Source organism: Heterodontus francisci, chromosome 14, assembly GCF_036365525.1.
Source record: "Heterodontus francisci isolate sHetFra1 chromosome 14, sHetFra1.hap1, whole genome shotgun sequence".
Classification (NCBI taxonomy): domain Eukaryota; kingdom Metazoa; phylum Chordata; class Chondrichthyes; order Heterodontiformes; family Heterodontidae; genus Heterodontus; species Heterodontus francisci.
The window spans coordinates 20,172,812-20,189,606 of record NC_090384.1 but is presented as its reverse complement, the minus strand read 5'-3'; the positions used below and the strand labels follow the sequence as shown (position 1 = coordinate 20,189,606).

The 16,795-nt window shown below is 45.3% G+C and overlaps 1 protein-coding gene across 2 annotated transcripts in view; it reads right to left on the bottom strand.

The window, feature by feature from the left end:
* The window catches only part of chid1 (chitinase domain containing 1), a 151,860-nt gene that overhangs the window by 77,269 nt on the left and 57,796 nt on the right, over nt 1–16,795 (bottom strand). For both annotated transcript variants that reach the window (XM_068046794.1, XM_068046795.1), the window contains exon 7: nt 3,928–4,020. In XM_068046794.1, the coding sequence (XP_067902895.1) occupies nt 3,928–4,020 (93 nt within the window). The remainder of the gene's footprint in view (nt 1–3,927; nt 4,021–16,795) is intronic.

Here is a 16,795-nt window from a genome sequence, read left to right as displayed (position 1 = left end):
AAACAGAAACTGCAGCGAGCACAACGTAACTCACTGCCAACAGATAAACTGCAGTGAGCACAGTGTAACTCAGCTCAAAACAGATAAACTGCAGTGAACACAGTGCAACTCAGCTCAAAACAGATAAATTACAGTGAACACAGTGCAACTCAGCTCAAAACAGATAAATTGCAGTGAACACAGTGTAACTCAGCTCAAAACAGATAAATTGCAGTGAACACAATGGAACTCAGCTCAAAACAGATAAATTGCAGTGAACACAGTGCAACTCAGCTCAAAACAGATAAATTGCAGTGAGCACAATGGAACTCAGCTCAAAACAGATAAATTGCAGTGAACACAGTGTAACTCAGCTCAAAACAGATAAATTGCAGTGAGCACAATGGAACTCAGCTCAAAACAGATAAATTGCAGTGAACACAGTGTAACTCAGCTCAAAACAGATAAATTGCAGTGAGCACAATGGAACTCAGCTCAAAACAGATAAATTGCAGTGAACACAGTGTAACTCAGCTCAAAACAGATAAATTGCAGTGAACACAGTGTAACTCAGCTCAAAACAGATAAATTGCAGTGAGCACAATGGAACTCAGCTCAAAACAGATAAATTGCAGTGAACACAGTGTAACTCAGCTCAAAACAGATAAATTGCAGTGAACACAGTGTAACTCAGCTCAAAACAGATAAATTGCAGTGAACACAGTGTAACTCAGCTCAAAACAGATAAATTGCAGTGAACACAGTGTAACTCAGCTCAAAACAGATAAATTGCAGTGAACACAGTGTAACTCAGCTCAAAACAGATAAATTGCAGTGAACACAGTGTAACTCAGCTCAAAACAGATAAATTGCAGTGAGCACAATGGAACTCAGCTCAAAACAGATAAATTGCAGTGAACACAGTGTAACTCAGCTCAAAACAGATAAATTGCAGTGAGCACAATGGAACTCAGCTCAAAACAGATAAATTGCAGTGAACACAGTGTAACTCAGCTCAAAACAGATAAATTGCAGTGAACACAGTGTAACTCAGCTCAAAACAGATAAATTGCAGTGAGTACAATGGAACTCAGCTCAAAACAGATAAACTGCAGTGAGCACAATGGAACTCAGCTCAAACAGGTATCTACAGAATGGTGGGTAGAATATTAGCCCCATGCATTAGCATGACTGTATTACACACAGAAAGGGGTGCTGAATATAAAGGGCTGGATTTTGTTCTCCCCCGTGCGTCGGGTTCCATGACGGGAGTGGGACCCGCCATGGACCTAGACACCGTGAGGGCACAGCCCGATCCTCGCAGCAGTGGCAAGACTCCGTGCTGGCCAACGGGACCACAATTACCTGTGATCTTGAGGCCCCACCGTGATCTTTGGTGCATGGCCAGCATTCCCACGCCTTCAGATCCCCGTCTGGGGAAACGTGGTGCCACACTGGTGGTGAGCAGGTAGGAGGTATGTTTGTCAGTGCGCGGTGGAGACAGGGTCAAATGTACGTAATGCGTGCAGGGGATGGTGAGAAGGGTTGAACCTTAAATATTGTGTGGGGTGGGGGGGGTGTAAGGTCAGATGCAAAAGCTAAGTGGGGGGGGTGGTGGGAGAAGGGCAAATAGTTATTGTAATTGTTATTGGAGTGGTGGGAAAGGGGCATTGGGAATGTTTTTAATTTTGGGGGATAGAACTTTAAAAATTTAAATTGGGCAGCAGGGCTGGGTGCCTTTTAAAAATGGCACCAGTACTTACATACAGGCAGCGGACGCTATTGTCAGGGACGGACAGCCCACCCCCTCCACAAGACTTGGGGGGGGGGGGGGGGGCGGTGGCCCGCCCTGGCTATTTAAATGAGCTGCCATGCTTGAAATTGCAGCAGCTCTTTGGCGCGGGCCACCATTTTCTGAGCTCAGCTCCAAGATCAGTGGCAGGCTCTTAAAATCCAGCCCATAGTTAACAAGTGGTGAAACAGCTCCACAATTCTACTACATGTGGAGCAGGTAGTGGTGCTAATGGATTTATGTCAAGACTTCCTCTGATCACTGAGCTTGAAGCAGCACTACCCAAAAATCACAGTGCAAGTACTCAAATGTCATTCTGACGAGGATCCGATACGAATCTTGGTGATGAGAACAGAAAGTGCCGGAAATACTCAGCAGGTCTGGCAGCATCTGTGTGGAGAGAAACACAGTTAACGTTCCAGGTCTGCGACCCTTCATCAGAACTGGCAAAGGTAGAAATGTAACAGTCTTTGAGCAAGTGAAAGGGGGGAGGGGGGAGAACAAGAAGGAAGCACTGTAATAGGATGTGGGCGGGCGGGCGGGTGGGGGGGAGGAGGGGAAGAGATTAAATGGCAGATGTCCTGAATCAGAATGCAAATGGAGTGCTAAATAGTTGCAGTGAAAGACAAAGCGCGAGTCCAAAGAGAGTGATAATCGCAGAATAATGAACAGCTCTGTCCGAAAGAACATGAAAAATAAGTTGGAGACTAGCAGACGGTTAAAAAATAAAGAAACTATATAAAAAATAAAATAAAAACTAACAAAACAAAATGGGGCTCATGAGCTCAGTATTGAATCCAGAGGGCTGTAGAGTGCCTTATCGGAAGATGAGGTGCTGTTCCTTGAGCTGGCGTTGATGTTCACTGGAAAACTGCAGGAGGTCAAGGACAGAAATGCGGGCATGGGAACAAGATGGTGAATTAAAATGGCAAGCAACAATCTTGGTGACTGCCATCAAGCACAGAAACCTCTACACCATTAACAATCAGGGCTGGCCACTGCCCAGACCCCCATTTTATTATTCACTGAAATTCTGCTTAGGGATTTTGCAAATAAATTATAATCTTTTAAAAGGGTGGGAGAAGTTGATATTTTGATCTGATGTCATCTCACCTGTCAGAATTAGGCACTGTCATTGAGTTCAAGCTCTCCTATTGATTTCCTCACTGCTGCTCAGATACTAACAGCCCTCTGATACCTTGCCCAAGTGGTTATTCATTGTGTATAAACTACACAAAACAGTCAACCATAGAGGATAACACTGCCAAGGAGGACCCAGCCTTGATCAAATCTCCACACACACGTATGCACGTTCTAACTTCAGTTATTGAACAGTAAATCAGGAACAGGAACCCTCCCTAGCCTGGTGGAGCCAGTGCCAATTGTAATACCACTTTCATTACCCCAGCTGGGACCAGACAATGAAACAAAAGTCAGGAATCAAGCCCCAGACCTTGGGATCTGTAAGCCAATATGATGCCTTTGCCCACAAGGCCATGGAGGAAGCTTTCTGCCAATGAAAGGTTGCACACCTTCACTTACACTAAAGTTGGGACACTCACACTCTCTCGTGTAGCAACTGCACACTCTCACTCACTACTCTCTCACTAATGACTGCACGCTACTTATATGACTTTTTGTACATCTACAGCCTCATAACCTCGTTCCTGACATAATAGGAACAAGGCCTTACACATTCTTTTCGGCTTCGGTCTTGCACTTGTTTAGTCACACTGTTATGGGCTGCTTATTGCCTGAAATCCTAGTGAAATGTAATACAAACTGGATACAGCCTCTCCTGACTGTGCAGCGGGTCAGACCACAGAAAAACTCTACATCTCTGTGGGAAGTATGACTCATTAACAGAAGATGAGGAATAGAGGTAACATCTGTTTGAAAATAATAGGCTGAGTTTTTAAAATCCAGATAAGGGATGTATTCGTTCTTCCCTGTGGAACTCCTCTACTGGTTCTACCCTGGCCTCCCTCAGAGATCTCCTTAATAAACCAACTCTCTAAACAACAGGTTAGCAGAGAGGTATTCCACTTCTCGGTGATTACATGCTCTAATGCTTCTTTGTCAGGATATCACCCAATTACCTATATTTCCAGCTGGAAATAAGTGAACTACAATGAAGTGCAGCATCCAGTACTCACCCTGGAGAGATGGCTGGGGGAATGACCAACACAGCTTTCAGCTTGGCTTCGTGCAGGGCTTCTGACAAGTGGTGGATCACATGGACTAGTTCCCTGTAAGACAAACACATCCCCTCAGAGACTATACATGGACACAGCCCTCACTTCGCCCATGACATTAACTAGATTCCTTTAAACCCACCATGTTACAGGATGGAGCTTGGAAAACTAATCACAGCAACCAATTTGGACATATTTTAATAAAAGTAAGAATTAACAGAAGGCAAGCTCATACGAAGCTTTCAAATTCTTTCTAATCACCAAGTGCAGGGAGTTCTGAAATGCAAAAAATGCTCAGTTCCGTTTACTAACTGATAGCCTTGCTGATTCAAGTACTTCATCACTAGCCAGCCAGCAACACCAGAACCCAAGTAATGTTATAGGAATAGGGACAGCATCACCCTTATTTTCATACACATGTCTCTCTCACACACACACACACACAATGTGCTGCCAGCAAAGGAAGAGTAAACTGCTGGAAGGGGAGTGGAGGAAAGCACAGCTCCTGGAGATCACCGAGGTATGATGGGTGGGATGAGCCCACGAGGTTCCTGATGGATAGGACCAGGATCAGGATCTTAAAATCTCTACACCTAGAAGATCAAGGGTAAAGCAGCATGTGCATGGGAACACCAGCAGCTCCAGGTTCTCCTCTAAATGACACTCCATCCTGACTTAGAAGTACTTCGCCGCTACTTCATCATTACTGGATCAAAATCCTGGAATTCTCTATCTAACTGTACTGTGGGAGTACATTCACTGTGGACTGTAGCAGTTCAACACCAGCTTCTCAAGGGCAATGACTGATGGGCACAAATGGAATTATTTCACAGGGGCAAGGCCAGGTACAATGGGAGAGTGGAACTCAGTGTAGGTGAATGAAAAAAAAAGACTTGCATTTATATAGCATCTTTCACTACCTCAGGGCGTCCCAAAGTGCTTTCCAGCCAATGAAGTACTTTTGAAGTGTAGTCACTTCTGTAATGTAGAAGACACTGCAGCCAATTTATTCACAGCAAGGTGCCAGAAACAGCAATGTGATAACGACCTGAAAACCTGTTGTTATTTTTAGTGATGTCGATTGAGGGCTAACTATTGACCAGGATACCGAGGAGAACTCCCCTGCTTTTCCAAACAGATGGCCTTGGATTAACATCTCAGCAGAAACACAAGGTACAGCATTCTGTGTAGGTCATAGTATGTGAAAAGTGGAGGTGGTGAGCAGGAAAGTGGAGAAGTCAGGGTAACATTATTCAGATAATTTCTCAAGCCTAACTACATTGCCTGAAATTAAGAACTTTTTCAATGGAGCAGAGAAGGCCAAGTGACAAACTCATAGAAACACCCAAAACTCAAAGGGTTTGAGACGATAATTAGAAGCAGAAAAGATTATTTCCACTGGTTGATAAATCAGTAATAGGGCCCATAAATGTAGGCCCTTCACTGAATTTACAGCACAAAAAGGGTCCTCTTTTTGCTGAAGATACCAACACATGCACATTGCTCAATTACAGATATCTACTTTAATCCATTCCCCTGCGCAGACCCCATATCCTTTTCAATTCTCTCTTTTCAAATACCTTTGTACGAACATAAAAAAGGTTAGAAGCATTTCCTCCGCACACATTTCAATGGAATACATATCACCAATGGCTGTTGAGGCCAAGTCAATCATAACATTTAAGATAGAATCAGATAAACACTTGCAGAAAAGTATTAATAAAGTGCATGGAAAGAACAGGGATTTGAGATTAGTCAGCTTTCATGTGGATCTAGCACCAAGACTTACACGATGGGATGAATGGTCTCCTTCTGTGCTATAAAATACATATATGTGGCCCTGTGTAACAAATGACTGCAATTCAGAAGTAACTCAGGGGGTGAGAAGTGATTGACAGAACCCATGGGTGTGTATAGTCCTGTATATAAATGCAAGCTTTGAACCATTCCAGCTCCCACTCCCATCATTCAGGAACGGAAGATAAATAAGCACCAATTGCAGTATGAATGGGTAAGCCCTGCCTCAACAGCAAGTCTAAGTATTCAACAAATGAGAATGTTACAAAACCTTGGAATCAGGTCATGAATAAGTGAGAAAGCTGCTTGTCTAGCAGTGATAGTAATGGACAGGGAGCCTGACAGTAAAGGACTGGAATAACTAATTTAAGGAAGGTGCTCAGACTATGTTCTTGGCAGTTAGACTCGGCCTATTGTTTAATTTAATCTATCTTTGGGTAAAGTATCTCTGCTCCAGGAGTAAGTCTGTTGGTGCTGCATGGGCAGAGGTGTAAGCACAGATTAAAGCCACCAGTTTTACTTGGTGCATAGGGTATATTATACTGGTATTAGTTACTACACAGTGCTCAAACACAGCCCTTAGGGCTACAAGATTCAGGAACAATCCTCACCCCAGAGCTGCACATCAACCATGTAAAGAGAATAGATAACCTCTATAGAGCCCCATAACATCCTGTCTCTCAGACCAGACAGACTCCCATTTATGGACGTCCAATCGCTCTACACCTCCATCCCCCACCAGGATGGTTTGAGGGCTCTCCGCTTCTTCCTGGAACAGAGGCCCAACCAGTCCCCATCCACCACCACCCTCCTCCGCCTGGCTGAACTTGTTCTCACATTGAACTACTTCTCCTTCAACTCCACGCACTTCCTTCAAGTAAAAGGTGTCGCTATGGGTACCCGCATGGGTCCTAGTTATGCCTGTCTTTTTGTGGGATATGTCGAGCATTCTTTGTTCCAGTCCTACTCAGGCCCCCTCCCCCAACTCTTTTTCCGGTACATTGATGACTGTATCGGTGCCGTTTCCTGCTCCCGCCCCGAACTAGAAAACTTTATCAACTTTGCTTCCAATTTCCACCCTTCTCTCACCTTTACATGGTCCATCTCTGACACTTCCCTTCCCTTCCTCGACTTCTCTGTCTCCATCTCTGGGGATAGGTTGTCTACCAATATCCATTATAAGCCCACTGACTCCCACAGCTACCTCGACTACACTTCTTCACACCCTACCTCCTGTAAGGACTCCATTCCATTCTCCCAGTTTCTCCGTCTCCGACGCATCTGCTCTGATGATGCTACCTTCCATGACGATGCTTCTGATATGACCTTTTTCCTCAACCGAGGATTTCCCCCCACTGTGGTTGACAGGGCCCTCAACCGTGTCCGACCCATTCCCCGCACCTCTACCCTCACCCCTTCCCCTCCCTCCCAGAACCGTGACAGGGTTCCCCTTGTCCTCACTTTTCATCCCACCAGCCTCCATATCCAAAGGATCATCCTCCGCCATTTTCGCCACCTCCAGCGTGATGCCACTACCAGTCGCATCTTCCCCTCCCTTCCCCTGTCAGCATTCCGAAGGGATCGTTCCCTCCGCGACACCCTGGTCCACTCCTCCATTACCCCCACCACCTCGTCCCCGTCCCAGGGCACCTTCCCTTGCAATCGCAGGAGGTGTAATACCTGCCCATTTACCTCCTCTCTCCTCACTGTCCCAGGCCCCAAACACTCCTTTCAGGTGAAGCAGCGATTTACTTGTACTTCTTTCAATGTAGTATACTGTATTCGCTGCTCACAGTGTGGTCTCCTCTACATTGGGGAGACCAAGCGCAGACTGGGTGACCGCTTTGCGGAACATCTCCGCTCAGTCCGCAAGCAGGACCCTGAGCTTCCGGTTGCTTGCCATTTCAACACTCCCCCCTGCTCTCATGCTCACATCTCTGTCCTGGGATTGCTGCAGTGTTCCAGTGAACATCAACGCAAGCTCGAGGAACAGCATCTCATCTACCGATTAGGCACACTACAGCCTGCCGGACTGAACATTGAGTTCAATAATTTCAGAGCATGACAGCCCCCCACTTTACTTTCATTTTTAGTCATTTTTAGTTATTTTTTTCTTCCTTTTTTTTTGCATTCCTTTTTACAATCTTTTTTTGCATTTATTTCATTTCATCTTAGTTTGTTCAGTTTGCTTACCCACTGTTTTTTTCAGGTTGTTTTTCTTCAGGTTTGCACTTGCTGATGTTCAATATTCAGTATATTCACACCTAATCTGTACTAATGCTTTGTCTTTCAACACACCGTAACATATTGTTTGCCTTTGCTCCGTGACCTTTTGGTCAGCTATGTGGCCTGGTCCAATCTGCACCTTCTCCTTTGTTATCTCTTGCCCAACCCCCACCTCACTTGTTTATAATCTGTGACTTTTCTAATATTTGTCAGTTCCGAAGAAGGGTCACTGACCCGAAACGTTAACTCTGCTTCTCTTTCCACAGATGCTGCCAGACCTGCTGAGTGAATCCAGCATTTCTTGTTTTTGTTCCCATTTGTTAGATTCAGTCACAGTGACTTTATCCACACCTGGGAGCAATACTTGCATTTCAGTCTCCCCCACAAATTCATTCCAACAGAAGACCCTGTTTTTAACCTCTTGTATATTCCAGAAAGCCTCTAGTCTCCATTATTCCAGTAAGTCAGGAGTGTGATGGAATACTCTCCACTTGCCTGGATGGGTGCAGCTCCAACACTCAAGAAGCTCGACACCATCCAGGACAAAAGCAGCCCACTTGATTGGCAGCCCATCTACCACTTTCAACATTCACTCCCTCCACCACCGACACGCAGTGACAGCAGTGTGTACTACCTACAAAATGAACTGCAGCAACTCACCAAGGCTCCTTCGACAGTATCTTCCAAACCCACGATCTCTACCACCTAGAAGGACAAGGGAAACAGATGCATGGGAACACCACCACCTGCAAGTTCCCCTCCAAGCCACACACCATCCTGACTTGGAACTATATCTCCGTTCCTTCACTGTCACTGGGTCAAAATCCTGGAACTCCCTCCCTAACAGCACTGTGGGTGTGCCTATACCCCAAGGACTGCAGCGGTTCAAGAAGGCAGTTCATCACCACCTTCTCAAGGGCAATTAGGGAAGGGCAATAAATACTGTCCTTGCCAGTGATGCCCACATCCCACAAATGAATATAAAAAAAAACAGCCTCTCGGGACTCTCATCCAGTACCAATTCTAAATTGTCCAAATCGCCACAACCCGTCCCCTCACACAGGAAAAACTCCTAATCCTCCCCAACCTACATTGTTTCCCCCAATTACATTTAAACTCCTTATTCTCCACTTCAAATCTCTCTGCAGCCTCACCTCTGCAATCTCCCCTAGCCATAAGGTCATCTGTACACTTCAGTCCTTTGGCATGTTAATAAGAACTAGGAGCAGGAGTAGGCAATTCAGCCCCTCGAGCCTGCTCTGTCATTCAATACGATCATGGCTGATCTCATCTCGGCCTCAACTCCACTTTCCTGCCCGTTCTCCATAACCCTTCAACCCATTACTAATTAAAAATCTGTCTATCTCCTCCTTAAATTTACTCAATGTCCTGGCATCCACCGCACTCTGGGGTAGTGAATTCCCCAGATTCACAACCCTTTGCGAAAAGTAATTTCTCCTCATCTTGGTTTTAAATCTGCTACCCCTTATCCTAAAGCTATGCCCTCTCGTTCTAGATTGCTCCGTCAGAGGAAACATCCTTTCTACGTCTACTTTGTCAATCCCCTTAATCATCTTATATACCTCAATTAGATCTCCTCTCATTCTTCTAAACTCGAGAGTAAAGGCCTAAACTGCTCAATCTCTCTTCATAAGACAAACCCCTCATCTCTGGAATCAATCTAGTGAACCTCCTCTGAACTGCCTCCAATGCAACTACATCCCTCCTCAAGTAAGGGGACCAAAACTGTACGCAATACTCCAGGTGCAGTCTCACTAATGCCTTGTACAGTTGCAGCAACATTTCTCTACTTTTATACTCTATTCCTTTAGCAAAAAATGCCAAAATTCCATTTGCCTTCCTTATTACCTGCTGCACCTGCATACTAATTTTCTGCAATTCATGCAAGAGGACACCCAGATCCCTCTGCACCGAAGCACTCTGAAGTTTCTCTCCGTTTAGATAATAATTTGCCTTTCTATTCTTCTGACCAATATGGATAACCTCACACTTATCCATGCTAAACTCCATCTGCCAAATTTTGGCCCATTCACCTAACCTATCTATTTGCAAATTTCTTATTTCTTTATTGCCACTTACTATGCCACCTATTTTAGTGCCATCTGCAAATTTGGCTATCGTACCTTCTATCTCTGCATCCAAGTCATTAATATAGATTGTAAATAGTTGGGGCCCAAGCAGCGAACCCTGTGGCACCCGACTAGTTACATCTTGCCAACCAGAAAAGGACCCATTTATCCCGACTCTGTTTTCTGTTGCTTAGCCAATTCTCTATCCAAGCTAATAAATTGCCCCAACTCCATGTGATCTTAACTTGTGTATTAACCTATTGTGCAAATGCCTTCTGTTGTACTCACTCTCCGCTGCAGCATTAATGGCACAGCCTTCCGCTGCAATAGCCTAATCCTCTGGAACACTCCCTAAACCCTCCACTTCCCCTACCCTCTAACATGCCCTCACCCCTGCACCTCTCCCTACCCTCTAACACGCCCTCACCCATGCAGCTGTCCCTATCCTCTAACACATCCTAAACCCACTACTTCTCCCTACCCTTTGCAACCTACTGCCTAGACCCTCCACATCTCTCCCTACTCTCTATGACTTGCTTCCTAAACCCCTCCACTTCTCTATCTTCTACTTTTAAAAACCTCTACAAAAAACTAGTCTTGTTTGACCAGGCCAATCAGTCAGTTCTCCTGATCCCTTGCTCCATGACATGGAGTTAGTTTTCCTGTCAACAGTGGTATTTTAAAAATATTAACAGCACTATATAAATGCAAATTGTTGTTGTAGTATAGCCTCGATCTGACAATTAATGCTGCTCATGACTAGCTGGTTTCTGAAAATGCAATGGAGGCTAATTTAGAGAATAGTATAACTTTGTACATAGGCTAAACTACTACCAAGTTTTATGACTTAAAATAATTCATTGAAGTACAAATTAACTGGATTGCACAGAACACAACCAACAATTTGCACTTAACAAACTGGACGGGTTGTTTTCACAGTCTGAAGTCCTTGTAGTTTCTCGTAGCAAGTTCCTGCAGAGAGAGTTCCTATTGGTACATATGCAGGAGCTGTTTAGAAAAAATTATATACAACTTTCATACAAATAGTCAAGATCACCATTAAACTGAAAATATCTAGAAAATTTCAGAGTTGTGAATGCTGTTCCTTTGAAGCTGAAAATAGTCAGATGCTAAATAGCTTCAGATCTGGTTAGATGGCAGGATAACAGCCTGTTAGAGCTTTCCCTCAACACAATCAGAAATAGGCTATACTCGTTATCATTTTATTTCAACTGCCACCACATCAGAGAGAGTCCTTCATCAGCTTGTTCATGGACACAGTTTGACTAGCTCACACAGGTTTTTTAATAATAGAATTAGAAAGTCGTACAGCACAGGAGGTGGCCATTCGACCCATCTAGTCTGTGCCGGCTCTAAGAGCAATCCAGTTATTCCCACTTCCCCCCTCTTTCCCCAGATCCCTGAAATGTTTTCTCCTTCAATTATTTATCCAATTGCCTTTTCAAGGCTACTACTGAATCTGTATCCACCACCTGATCAGATGGCACATTCCAAATCCCAGCCATTGTTGTGTTAAAAAGACTTTCCTCATGCCTCTGGTTCTTTTCCCAATCATATTAAATTAATTTTCTCTGGTTATCAACCCTTCAGCCTTTGAAAACACAGTCTTTATTTACTTCATGCTTTTAAACACCTCTAGCAAATCTCCTCTTAGCCTTCTAAGCTCTAAGAGAGCAAACCCAGCTTCTCCAGTCTATCCATGTAACTGTAATCCCTAATCTTTGGAAGTATTCTCGTAAATCTCTTCTGTACCCACTCCAAGGCCTTCACATCTTTCCTAAAATGTGATGCTCAGGATTGGACACAATACCTAGTTGTGGCAAAACTAGTGTTTTGTATATGTTTAGCATGAAACATTCTGGCTTTTGTACTCCATGGCTGGAATTTTACAACTCCCGAGAAGAGTGGGCAGATGGCCAGAGGGGGTGGTGTGTAAAATGGAGTGAGAGTCTGGTGGGGGGGGGGGGGGGGTCCCTTCCCAACCTGCTCCCGCCTCCGCTGCAAATTTATGTAGGGGCGGCGGGAAAAGGCCCACTCGTCCCAGGCCAATCAAGGCTCTTAAGTGGCCGCTTAACTAGCACTTAAGGGCCTCTGCCCACCACCATGTGGATTTTACATTTGGTTGGTGGGCGGCTGAGGCCTCAGAAAACCCACCTGATAAAACTAGATGGCCTTCTTGTGGACTGGGGGGGGGGGAAAGGACCCTCCTGATCAGGCACCCTGTGCCCCACGGAGGGCCACCCCCGAAGCCCCGACCACCACCAACGCATAACATGCCCTCCGACCCCCCCCGACGGAACCCCTTGCCTCATCGGGGCCCGACTGATTGCCTCCGGCGAGGCCCTAAAAATTTACTTTTTTCCGGGGCCATCCTTCATCTTCCTCCTGAAGCTGGGTGCAGTACCAGCAGTGGCCACCGCTCCTGGTGGCACTGCTGGGACTAAGAGTTGATGACCCGCTGACTGACTGGCAGCTCCATTAGGTGAGACTTCCTGCCTCAATGAGGTGGAAGTCCCTCCCAAGACCAATTCAGGGCCTGGGGAGTGTAAAATCCAGTCTGGCTCCCCAGGCCCGGTGGAGGCGGGCTCACCATGACTTTTCGGCCTGTGGACGGCGACCCAGCCCAACAAAAAATTTCGGCCTATGTCTCTTATAAAACCCAGGATTCCATATGCTTTAGAACTGCTTTGTTAACCTGTTCTGCCACCTTCAAATATTTGTGCACAAACACCCCAGATCTCTGTTCTTGCATCCCCTTTAAAATTTATATTATGTATAGTAAAATTATACCATTTGGCTTGTAGGGTCTTCATTCATCCGCCCAAATGTATCACCTCACATTTTTCTGCATTGAATGACATCTGCCATTGCCCATCCATTCCACCAGCCTATGTCCTCTTGAAGTCTATCCCTATGTTCCTTCTGGTTTACTACACTTCCAAGACTCATGTCACTGCAAATTTCAAAATTGTACCCTGTACCCCCAACCCAATTCATTAAGGTATATCAAAAAAAAAGTGGCCCTTGTACTGAACCGTGGGAGAACTCCAGTGTATACTTCCCAACAGTCTGAAAAACAGCCAGCCATTCACCACAACTCTGTTTTCTATCCCTTATCCAATTTTGTATCCACGCTGCTACTATCCCTTTTATCCCGTGAGCTTCAATTTTGCTAACAAGCCTATTGTATAGTACTTTACCCACTTTTGAAAGTCCATATGCACAACATCAACCTCACTGTCCTCATTCACTCTCTGTTACCTCATCAAAAAACTCAAGTTAGTCAAACACAATTTGCCCTTAATAAATCCATGCTGGCTCTCTGTTATTAGGGATGGCAGCCATTTTTGAAACCTAGTTATTTACACTAAATTAAACCAAAGACAGACATTTCTATCTTTCTCTCAGTCTCACTTCAAGTTGGAGCACTTTAATAGTACTTTAATTTTCCTTTTGTTAATTCTGTCTATGGAACACTATGTTTTTCTTCTTATACTCCTAACAGTATGGGAAAGAGGCGATAGGGACAATTCTAACAGGCAGGAATGGGTTTGATGTGTAATTTATTTCAGACAAAAATTATGGTAACTACAATCTTGCCTCAATTCTGCAACTTCCTGATTTAACTGAGGTGCATCTGGCCATGTGCAAGTAACCTGCTCGACAGAGTTAATGTGATCATTATAGTACAGGTGGGTGGGCAGATTAGACAGGATTTAAGATAACTATGCAAATGAGGGCCTTTTGACATGAATTTAACTTTCCTTTGAATTTAAACACCTCCAGCATAGGTTTGCTAGGACTCGGGAAACCCGGCAGCCAATGGGTAGATGAGAAAGGCCATATTCACCAGTTAAGTGCTTTTACAGCACTGCTTGTGGGCCAGGAGGAATAGGAGTGTTTCCCCCCAGCCTCCCAACCTGCGATTGGCTTCCCTCTCCCACCAGATACAATCTACCCCTTCCCCCCCCACCCACGATAACCCCTGGCCTCCAATTCTGACCCCCCCCCCCGACCCACCTTCCATCATGATGTCCCCACAATCTCTGATCTACCCCTGACTTGCCATCCAGGGTAACATTCCTTTCTTCCCTTTAGGGTCACCTGCCCTCTTTCAAGGGGGGCTGGGGTTGGGATTGCCTGAAGCTCCTTGTATCTTTTCAGCAGCACCGTTACACAGACTCAGTACTGTGCATAGCATTCCTAAAAAGGTCACGGGTGCTTGTAGCCAGCGCTCTCAGATATCTGACACTGTCCTGATCAAAATGATCATCAAGGGATGTCCAAACTACAGTCCCAGTAAATCACCCCAGAGCTATTTGTGCTGATACTTTATAATCAGCTGGATTATCCTGTTTGAATTTACTGAGTCTGGAGATTATGAAAGGACTATTTTTAATCATTGTGCAATCACTCAGGGATAATTCCTAGCTTGAGCGACAGGTGAATTTATATAACAGAGTTAAACTTTGCGTGACCTCCAATAGGCACCCACAAAGGGAGAAATCCAGGGCATCCCTGATATACAATCTGCTGCTTCCAAGTTTGCCAGGCCCAGATTAGTAACAATGCAGATAGCACCTCCCCAACCTAACCCCACAGTAGAGGCCTGCTACCTGACTCGAACCCGACATGTGTCGGGTTTAGGTTGGGTCGGGCCGCACACATGTGGCGAGGGCTCTGCTGTTAAGTATTGAAATTAAAAATAAACTTACCTGAGCTGGGAGTCCGGGACGAAACTGAGTCTGCGCAGTGAGCGAGTGACGTCACTATGATGTCATCATGCATGCGCTGCAGCTTCTTGCAGGTTCGGTGTCAGGAAGCTAAGAAAACGGATGGTCGGGTCAGGTCGGGGCAAAATCGGAGGGACTCGGGCCGGGTCGGGCTCAGGTCTGCTGTGGCTCAGTCAGGATCCTTTTCCCCGACCTGAGCAGGCCTCTACCCCACAGGACATGATCCAACACCACATCCTCAATCACTTACTGCTTACCTCACCACGCAGACCATCAGCAGCTGCTACTCATACTCCACTATAAGCCACAAACTGCTGCCAAGTACAAAGAAGAAAGCCACTGAGATGCAAGGGAATTACACAGCCCAATCAAGCATGAAAAGTTTTTAGCAAGCCAAGTTCAAATCCCACTAAGGCAGCTGAGGCATTTAAATAGATCTGGAATAAAAAAAGTAATGGCGACCATGAAACTGATTCACTAACGTTCTTTAGGGAAGGAAATCTGCTGTCCTTACCCAGTCTGGCTTACATTTGACTCCAGACCCAGCAATGTGACTCTTAACTGCCTCTGAAATGGCCTCGCAATCTACTCAGTTGTATCAAATGGCCATGGAAAAGTCTAATAAAAATGAAACTGAACGGACCACCCAACATTGTCCTAGGCATCAGACATGATAATGACATACCCAGCCTAGTTGAATCTACAAAGTCCTCCTCACTGTGCCAAAATTGGGAGAGCTGTCCCAAAAAGTTGTCAAGCAACATCCTGAAATAGTCATACTCACAGAATAATACCTTACAGCCAATGTTCCATACTCCTCCATTACCACCCTTGGGTACGTCCTGCCCCATGAAGTCTCATGGCATCAGGTCAAACAAGGGCAAGGAAATCTCCCACTTATTACCACTTACTGCCCTCCTTCAGTTGATGAATCAGTACTCTTCCATGTTAACCACTACTTGGAAAAAGGCACTGAGGGTAGCAAGGACACAGAATGTATTCTGGGTAGGGGACTGTAAATGTCCATCACCAAGAGGGGCTCGGTAACATCACTAAAAACCGAGTTGGCCAAGTCCTGAAGGACATATCTGCCAGACTAGGCCTGTGGCAGATGGTGAGAGAACCAAAAAGGGGAGAAAACCTATTTCATCCCATCCTCAACAAGCTACCTGTCGCAGACGCATCTGTCCATGACAGTATTGGTAGGAGTGACCACTGCACAGTCCTTGTGGAGATGAAGTCCCGTCTTCACACTGAGGACACTCTCAATCATGTTGTACGGCACTACCAGTGTGCTAAATGGGATAGATTCATAACTAATCTCGCAGCTCACAAATGGGCATCCAAGAGGCTCTGTAGGCCATCAGCAGCAGTATTGCATTCAGCCAAAATCTGTAACCTCATGGCCCTGCATATCCCCCACTCTAACATAGTCATCAAGCCAGGGAACCAATCCTGGTTCAATGAAGAGTAGAGAAGAGCATGCGAGGAGCAGGACCAGGCATGCCTAAAAATAAATGCCAACCTGGTGAAGCTACACCACTGGGCTATATGCATGCTAAACAGAAGCAGAATGCTATAGACAGAGCTAAGTGGACCCACAACAAATGGATCAGAGCAAAGATCTGCAATCCTGCCACATCCAGTTGTGAATGGTGGTTGACCATTAGACCATTAATGGAAGGAGGCTTCATGAATTTCTCCATCCTCAATGCTGGGGAGCCCAGCACATCAGTACAAAAGACAAGGCTGAAGCATTTGCAGTCATCTTCAGCCAGAAGTGCCAAGTGGATGATCCATCTCGACCTCCTCCCGAGGTTCTCACTATCACAGATGCTAGTCTTCAGCCAAATCGATGCACTCCACGTGATAAAGAAACAGCTGAAGGCACTGGATACAGAAAAGCCTGGGTCCCGAACAACATCCTGGCTCTAGTACTGAAGACTTGTGTTCAAGAACTAG